Source organism: Onychomys torridus, chromosome 1, assembly GCF_903995425.1.
Source record: "Onychomys torridus chromosome 1, mOncTor1.1, whole genome shotgun sequence".
In the NCBI taxonomy this organism is placed as follows: domain Eukaryota; kingdom Metazoa; phylum Chordata; class Mammalia; order Rodentia; family Cricetidae; genus Onychomys; species Onychomys torridus.
In genome coordinates, this window is record NC_050443.1 from 70,687,031 (window position 1) to 70,696,755 (window position 9,725).

Consider the following 9,725-nt stretch of genomic DNA (forward strand, 5'->3'; position numbering starts at 1 on the left):
AATGGTTTATTCATATTATCTAATTAGCTTCCTATACCAACAACGTTCATGTCCCATTCGCCTGATTTAAAAAAAAAAAAAGAGTGAGTTTCAGAGAACTTTCATAGTTGCCAGAAGCCATATTGCTTGTTAGTGGTAGAAAGAGAACTGAATCCCAGGACACTGAGTCACAGGGAATTGTCGTCACTTGATTAAGCATATCGTTGAAGTGAACATTTTCTCTTTTCATGGGTTCCAAAGCTTCCTGGGCACTGTAGGTTTTTCTCTTCTGTAGTGCCTCTCACTGATGTTGCAGACTCACAGCTGGTGGGTTGAGTCAGACAGAGACTGCCCACGGGATCTTACTGTCCTCCAATGAATCTAGTAGCAGTAAGCCATGGAACGTTACTCAGATAGTATTTGAAGTTTTGCTTCAAATGAACAAACTAATTACAGGGTCCTTTCTGAAATTGTCTTTTTGATTTCTTGGTATCGAAGCCACTTGACTTCAAAGCTGATCCTCTACAGTCAATTCATTCTTGGCTCCTCCTTCCTACATTTCTCAGCTGGCAGTGACTTCCCTGGTGTCTCCATTCAGCTCCCAAAATTAACTCAGCAGAACTTGGAATGAAGGTTTCCTAGGTTCAGAGACCCTCCCTTGCCGCAAAACACATTGGACCTGCTTCACTTCAACACCAATACTTGAACATGGTTAAATGTTCTGCCTTTTTAATTATTTTAATTCCTTCAAGCAATAAATGTAATTCAAAATATGAAATTAATAATCACTTAGAAAGAGCCACTATCAGCATATTAATATTTCCCATTCCAGACTTTCGTCCTTTCTCACATATACTTCAGAATGTTTTAGCCTGCTTATCTGAGATTGCTACTCATCTGTGTGTAGCCTGCTGACTCCAGAGGAGCATGGCTTGAGATGGCTTTTGTCTCTGTATTGTACTGTTCTGCTTGCTCTGACTTAGTGCTAGCGAAACAGGAAACTCTTTCAGTTCCCTTCTTGTGTGTTACCATTTCTTTTTTTTCTTTCTTTAAAATTTCATGCTCTTGGGAGGCAGAGCCAGACAGACCTCTGTGAGTTTGAGGTCAGCCTGTTTTACAGAACAAGATGCAGGACAGGCACCAACCCTATACAGAGAAACCCTGTCTTGAAACAAACAAACAAACAAACAAACAAACAACCTCATGCTCCAGACAGCACTCCCAATGTCTTGTGTAATGTTATTTCCCTAACATGTGACTATGGTGCCTACCACTTAGTAGATGTTCAGTAAATCTTTTGGGTTCATAGGCATTGAGACAGGCTGTGTCATCGAATTAATGGAAACAGATTTAGAAACTGAAAAAGAATAAAAGGTAGAATTATTTCTGTAGTACCACTTTTAAAATCACTATTAATCATGTGAAGTTTTGAATGTCCTAGTTAAAAAAAAAATGAAATTCCATATTGATTGCCTACACTGGCCTAGGCTCTCTCCTAAGTCTTCCCATGCTGTCTGTCACTTGGCCTCCCTGTGGTAGAGGCGTGCTTTTCTTCTCACAGTGAGGATGCTAAGGCTCAGAGAGTTTAGTGAGTTTCTCAGGATTCTATAGTAGGTGATGGACTGGGAATGATCCAAACCATCTCTTCAGAACATGGCTCTCATCCACTACCGAGGTTTGAGGAAGTTACCTTAGTTCTGTGTCATTAGGAGTGTGAGGATGAAAGACATATTTGGAGAATCCAAATAATTATTCATATTTTCTTCATCTTACCTATAAAAGTAGCTGTATGAAAAGTTCACTCTTAGGAACTACTCTTTTTTTTTTCCTTTTACTAACAAACCTGCAAGTACAACAATATTGAGACTTCATGAAAGGGAGGGGTTAAGATTGTATGCAGCAGGAATGCAATGTCTTTCTTGGTCCTTACTCTTCAATGAAATAAATGTTGTACTCTCAGTGTATAACTGCAGTCACATAAAGCTCAGGGACACACAAGAACTTCACAAATGTCTCCGGGGTAGCAGGCATCAGAATGGAAATGTGGATTTGTGTTTCCATAGCTAGAACAGACTTTTCCTCAACTCTATTGGGCTGCAACTTGTAGCCAGAAGATGGTTGTCATGAAACGTATCTTCACAGTATATTTAACATTTTGAACACTATCTAAACCTCTTTCTTTCTCAGTTGAGAAGCAGAATAACAACATCTTATTTGCCCAGTTCTTCTGAGAATAACCTGAGGAAAGAACTTTTAAAAATACCTTAAAAATCATCCTGACTGTATGTAAATTTATTTCACATTACCACACCCATTACTTTTGCACATCTTTGTCTAGACTTCCATTTTTAACATACTCAAAGAACTCAGGTCTGTTTAACTCTTTGGTGACTCCCTGGATGAATCTGGCCTCTTTCATATGTGGGTTTAACTCAGGAAACAGCTGCACTCTTGACTGGGCTTCTAAAATCTTCTGTGGACAGATGGAGGGCAGCCCAGAGTAACAGTAGGGTCTCTCTTGATTATTTAAATCATCAGTGCTTTAAAAAGTGTCTTGAGAGCCATTAAATATTCATGAAGTCATCCTTCCTGGCAGCTTCTCCATTGTAGGTAATTACAGAGGGTTTAAAATATCTGACATTGCTTGGAAGCACACAAAGCTCTGTCAGATGCAAGCAGACAGCTGATTTGTAATTTAATTAACATCCTGGCTTGTCCTGTTCTTTGTGGCAAAAAGCAGGAAAGTATTTCCTCTAAGTTGTGAAATTTGTCTGAAAAAATTCAAACGAAACACCTGAGAAAGCGGTTCCCACACACACAAAAAAGCACCAGTGCTCTTGCTAATATCTTGCTCCAAATCTGATCAAAATCCTTCTTTGAAGTGCTCACTGGGCTTAGCTGCACAGCTGGATGTGGGTTATTTTCCTAAAGTTTTTATCACATGTAGAAGGAGTGTGTGTGGTCAGCAAGTGTTGACCTACTTTGTTTAGGTCTTTGAATAATACATTTTGAAGACAGATTGGGCCAGATGATTCATTCAACATATATTGAGGACCTACTGCATATCAGGTACTAGAGGTCAGTGACTGACAGAGCAATTAGAGTCCCTGTTCCCACAGAAGAGTCTGTTGATGGGGCAGGCAAACATTCAGAAAATAATCACAGAAATGAATGTCAGATTCTAAAGGTGACAGGCTGTCCCTGTCCCCTGAAAGCTTCTAAGGCAAGGAGCAGTGTGGTAGGGGATGAAGACTCAGGGAAGAATGAGTGAAAATTACGTAATCTCTGTCCTGCCCTTGCTCTTCCTTATTCCCATCCCATCACATCTGAGAAGAGAGAGAACCCTGAGCCAGTCAAAATGACATTCAAAGAATTGGTTTTAATTACAGTGAACATACAAAAGTGGACCAGCGAGCTGACCTGTTCACCATGTTGAACATTCGTCATTCCCTCTTTCTGTCTGTTGTTGTCTTTGCCTCCCCCTTCCACACCTATTCTGGTCTTTCCTCCTCCCGCTCCTTCTTGTCCACTCATTTCTTCCTGAGTGATATGTCAGAAAGGCTGCAGCCAATGCAAATGGAGGGGCTGTGGGTCCCAGGTTGGCCAAGGAAACTAGGAAGGAACTGGAAAAGGCCCAGCTCTATATGCACAGGCCTCAAATAGGTAAAATGCTAAAATAATTATCAAACTATACAAATAAATAAACAAACATAGGAAGGTGACTGGCAGTTCTGCTCAATGGCAGCAAATCTTTTTGGAGGAAATGAAAGCTCTTCCTTTTCTGTGGTTGTTTTGGAGCCAGTTTTCTTTGTGCGCCCAGTTGGTATTTTTTTTTCTGTGTTCTGAGTTGTCACATATTTCCTAGGAATCATCACTTCCTTTGCAGATTTGTTATTTATTTCATGTTCTTACTGACTTTACACTTCTGAAATAGGTTTTTCCTGTTTGCGAAATAACTTCTTCAAAGAAGTTTTCTGTCTGCAAAGGCCTGTAGTCAACTGACTATGCAGTGTTTGGGGTGAACAGTATGGGAGATAAGAGTAAAGGTTTGGTTTCAACCCTCAGAGAGCTTAGCAGACAGAAGAAGATACGATAAAACACAAAGAATACTATTTATCAGTACAATTAACAGAAGCAATGCTGAGCAATTCCAACATATCAGGCTGGTATAAAGAGTAAGCACTATTTCTTAATCTTGCACCTACTCCCTAGCATATCTTTAAGCCTTAAATAGCAATCCTCTTTCATATTCTTTGCAAAGTGTTTTTAACTTGTGTCTTCTAGTCATAAGATATCTCAGCAACACAAAGAACTCAGAAGCATACAGGCATGTTCTGGTTTTCCTCAGTTCTTGATTTATGCCACTCTCCACCCCCTTCCTCTTCATCCCCTCCATTTCCATTTCTGTATTTTGTAGTTCTCTCCCCCCTCCCTTCTGTCAGTCTTGTGCTAACCCCTGCTGCAAGCAGGAAGGAGGGAGTAGAGTACTTTTTGTTTAACAAAAAGATAAACAGATTTTTATTTATGAGAACTTGGCACACTTCCACTTCAGGAACTGTGATGTACTTTGCCAGCATAGCCCCACCTTTCAAATTGCCAGAGAACCTCCTGTTCTGGATCAAGCATGCTGATGCTCCTCTGAATCTGGGCACTTTGGCTGGTTCTGACTCACACTTTAATTTCAGTAGAATGTGCTAAAGCCTTCAAGCAAGACTTCTTAATTATAATCCATTCATGTGAGAGTCTGTTGCAGATAAAAAAAATAATGAAGATATTTTCATGTTTGTTCTGCTTGGTGGGATTTTTGATCAGATGGATCATAGCTTTGATCAGATAATTTAAAGTTAATTTCATTAAACTCACAGATACTGGTTTCTCACTTCATGTCATGTAGGCTCTGAAGTGTCAGAGATAAGTCTGTTTCCACTAGGCAATCAAGAGCTGTAGATACAGAGATACACAATTACAATACAGTTGTTATTCACTGATTAGAATCAGTGCAGAATGTTATGGGGGATATCCAAGAACATACAAGAGGTGGAGGATCTCTTGGCATTCCTAACAGTCACAAAATACTTCCATTGAGGTAATACTCAATCTTATTATTGCAGATCTAAAAAGTTTATTCATTGGAATCCAATGTTGAAGGAACACTTAAGCTTACAAACAGGGAGAGGTCCTGAAGACAGAGAAAATAATTGCTCCAAATGAAATTGGCATAGAAGAGATGGTACCATAGTACCCCTGTCACAGCACTACTCCTGTCTCTGCTCTCACTAAAGGTGAAAGAAGTGATATTGTACACAAAGAATAAGGTTTCTCTCGCCCCCCAGCAGCGGTAAGGTGCTGAGAAGAGTGAGGCAGAGATTTTAAAATGCAGGCCTTTTCTAATAGTTCCCCTTACTTTGCTACTACTCACCCCCTCAAAGGAGCCCTGAATGCCATTAGCAACCAACCAAGGATCCATAGAATGAAAGATGACTCAGAATTTTCTACAACATGAGGGCTGACCCTGTCAGTGTATGACCCCAACAGAATTATTTAATGTCCCTTGTTAGGTGGGTGCATTGGAACTGTGGCTTTCAGAACAGGTAGAGCTTATCCGTAATATAGGAGCTGGTTTTTCAGGCAACTCCAAGGTACATCTGAGAGAGGAATTTTTCATCATCCAAGTGATATCTTCCCAAGAAGTGAGCAAACATAATCTCTGAACAGATGTTACCATGGATTTAGATAGGGGGACAATGCCATATTCCCCAAGTCACCAAAATCTCATTCTTACTTCCATGAATTGAGATAAATTCCTGCTACACGTGTGCTTTCTTTTCTTCTTCGTATCAAGGTCACTGTGTCATTCAGGCTGGCCTTGAAATTCTGATGGTTATACGTCTTTGTACTTTGTACAGAATATTTGTTTTCTTTGTATAACATTTGAGATCCCATTTTTAAACTGTGAAGCCTTGTGCAAAGTTGATTCTGACCCATTCTTGCTTCCATAAAACTTGATTATACATATGGTCATCATCACTGTGCATGGTGGTTTAATTGTGCATGAGTATAACTCAATTAAAATCTTTCGTCATTGTTGAAAACAAAACTACATTTTTTTCCTCAATTTCTAGTCTGAGCAAATGCAGAAGTGAATAATGAGGAGAGCACATTGTATTTAAGAATGTGACATCCTTTGTTATGTGTTGAGTAAACAATATCATTGTGATTTTCTTTAAACCTGGTTTTGTAATTCTTTTTAATGAAAGAAGTTACATCCAGCAGTCCAAAAATAGTTCTGTATTTCAACTAGCTCAAACCTACCCATTCCCTGCATTTCCTCAAAAGGCATGTATGACTTCATTCAGCAAACACTTGTTGAAAATACATGATAAGTACTTGTCTAAGGAACTTTAGATATGGGGTTGATCACTGCCAAACTGATTTCAAACTTGAAAATTAACACAAATTAGTAGGAAATTGGAAATGCACATTACAGCATAAAGAATTATAACATGGCAAGCTCAATGAGCTATGAAAACATATTTAGGATGAAAAGGTTGACATCTATTATATAAGGAAAATCTAAGAAAATGTTAAATAGTCCTCAACAATACAACTTGGCTTTTTTGAGACACGGTCTTGCTATGTAGGCCATGGCCAGGAGCCTGGGCTTGCCTCAAACTCACAATTCCCTTGCATTAGCCTCCCCAATACTGGTATTAGAGATAGGCAACCACCATGGCTGGCCACACCACATACTTTTAAAGATGGTCAAGATAAAAATGTATATTGTGTATATTTTGCAACAGTTAAAAAACTTTAAATGGATTTATGATGTTGCTGTAGTTCATAGTTACTTAGGTGAGAAAAGGAATTCAGAAGTCACTGAGGTTTGACTCATGCAGTGGTGCTCACAACAGCTTATGTCAGAAGGAAACTTGAACTCTGTCCTGTAGGCAATGGCAGCCATGGGGCATTTTAAAGACCCATGTGGGAAATTCAGAATGCCCCTGGTGCAGTATAGAAACTGATGGGAAAGACATTATCAAAACAGTTCATATAGAAGCTGGTGCTGTAGCCAACAGAGAGCTGATAGGAACCTATGTGTAGTTGGTGATGATACTGGTTAGTGTTTGGAACTGGGAGAATAATGGGGGAATATTTATAAAATGTATTTAGGATATAAGTCAGGTCAATGGTAGCGAGGAAAGGAGGAGATAGTATCTAACTAATTCCTACTTTTTGGCTGTGGTGATTGTGCTAGTGCCTCCATGAGAAAGAACTGAAAAGGAGGAGCAGATGTAGAGGTGGATCTGCTCTAAGCTGAAGAAATGGAAACAGGCATGGACATGACATTCATCTACTCCCAGTGTAAACATAACTGATTAAGACAAACACAAAATATTAGCCCATGCCTCTGGGGGAGATGGCTTCCTCAAATTATTCATAGCATTACAAAGACAGAATCATGATATTTGCAGTTTACAGAGATGTTAAAACCTCTTCTCATTGTGTATTCTCAGTGGTACTTTTCTATTAGGCTCCCAGTTGGATCATCAGAGTTGGCCTCATCTCCTTATGTGGATAGACAGTGGATGATAGATAGTAGAAAGAAGTTTTGGGATTGAATTACCTGGACAGGGTACCATATTCATTCTCTCTGTAGATGATGACCTTTAAAAGTAACCTTAACCTTCACAAATGTTAATTTTGTCACATGCAAAGTGGAGTATCACAGAATAGTGAGCGTAATGGAAGCAGAATTCAGAGCCTTTGTCAACGGCAATTATGGTACTGTTACACTTTTTAAATTTTTTTTTTAACTTTGAGATTGACATTGCTTTGGGCATTACATAGACTCCACAGAAATTCATGTACTGATAACCAGCTTCTGAAAATGGATGACAATGTGAATTATTCATCCTGAGGTAGCGCTTGTTATTGTCATATTGTCTCACTGAAAACTGATGTCCAAGACAACATATTATTTTATCTTAAAACTAAGTGAAAATATCTTTAGAAGAAGACATATTCTCGGTGACCTGGTGTTCTCACAACAAAGAGGGACTCAGAACAGATTTGATGTAGAGTGAGACTTGAGAAGGCACTCATGACAGTGTCTGGATCCCTATTCCAATGCCCTTGCATAGGACACACAGACCAACCAAGGCCAGCCAACAATGGACTAGCTGAGTTGGGAGTTTGATGTAGAATGGTCTCCTTTCCTTTCCCTACATGGCCAAAGGCTCTGAAACAGTATGCTTCACCAAAGAGACAGCTCTAAAGGAGAGGACAGAGAGATATCAGGAGATTGAATCCCAGGCCCTGGAGACTCAAACCATGGCTGAAGGTGGAGAATACCCAACAAGAAGGATTGAGTTCCCTCAGAGTTTCTTGTCCTGACCCTTTTCTCTCCAGGCCAGCTTTCTGAGATCTGCATAGAATCTTTAGCACTGGCCTTTGCCAGAAGATTCTTTTGCTGTTGTGGGGATGCAAAATGCTAGTTAATGAATGGCAAAAGGAAAACAAGAGAGAAGGAAGTCTCTCCTAGCCTCCAGGAATCATCTGAACAGACTCTTGATTTGACTTTTGAAGTTCTTTAAAGCCTAGCTTAATGCCTAAAAATTGTAATATTTTTTCCTAGAATGCAACAGACCCAAATCAATGTTCTTCACAGAGGTTGGACTAAAGAACAATTATCTTCCCTTTCAAGCTTATAGAAATATTGTGGGTGGTATTTTTTCTTCATTATCAGAGGGAATTTAAAGTTTTGACAGATCTAGCAGCAAAATTAAGTGTATGAATAAAGATATATCAGAGTTGTAATTTCTTGCTCTCTATTTTTTCTCCATTCATGACTGAAATATTATTTGGGGAATATCTCCTCTCTATTTAAGCAAATTTTCTCAGTCTTATTCGTTACCAGTTTTTCTTTATTTGTCTCAGAAATAAGAGTATATTGTCATAACAAAAAAGTGAAATATTTTTTGAGTTTTACTTGGATTTGACCAGGTTTATGGTGACCACTGGAAGAGTTTATAGCCAAACATTTAGCAAGCCAACAGTAGTTGTGCAGTGTGTCCTGCTAAGTCCAAACTATCTGAATCCCTTCCCAACACTGATGCATCTTTTCCCTCTTTTCTTTTCTCCTAGAAGTATCGATACCAAGATGAAGACGGTCCACATGATCATTCCTTACCTCGGCTAACTCATGAAGTAAGAGGTCCAGAACTGGTGCATGTATCGGAAAAGAACCTCTCGCAAATAGAAAATGTCCATGGATACGTTTTACAGTCTCACATTTCTCCTCTGAAGGTCAGTCAGATTACTCTTTATGTTTCATAGCTGGTGGTTTTTGTCAGTCCTGATTGCTAAAGGCAATTTTGTGGGCCTGGTTAAATGAGGGTTTTAAAAACATAATTGTGGCCACTGGTTGTAAAGATGCTTTCTGTGGTTGGAAACCAACCTGGTAATTCTGGGAAATATTTTTATTACCATTGTTTGAATGTCTGGAAAATCCATTTAGTTGTTGAAAAATGTCTAAGCTAAGATTCAAGAATGAAAACTTGACAGGGAAAACAAACCATGTGCATGTTAAGGGGGAAAAAAACACATCGACATACCACAGTTTGCTCAAATGCTCTCCTTCTACCGGCGTTCCTGGTCTCAGATGAAACAAAAGAAACAAATATATCCTAACCACACCTAATGATTCCCTTGCTGTCTAAACTGAAACTGAAAATGTGTGAGTTGGT

The 9,725-nt window shown here is 39.2% G+C and overlaps 1 protein-coding gene across 1 annotated transcript in view; it reads left to right on the forward strand.

The window, feature by feature from the left end:
* LOC118573756 (disks large homolog 2-like) overlaps positions 1–9,315 on the forward strand; it is a 546,364-nt gene extending 537,049 nt beyond the window's left edge. Inside the window, exon 3 of the mRNA XM_036174134.1 lies at positions 9,124–9,315. Within this exon, the coding sequence (XP_036030027.1) occupies positions 9,124–9,315 (192 nt within the window). The remainder of the gene's footprint in view (positions 1–9,123) is intronic.
* The last annotated feature ends 410 nt before the right edge of the window (positions 9,316–9,725 follow it).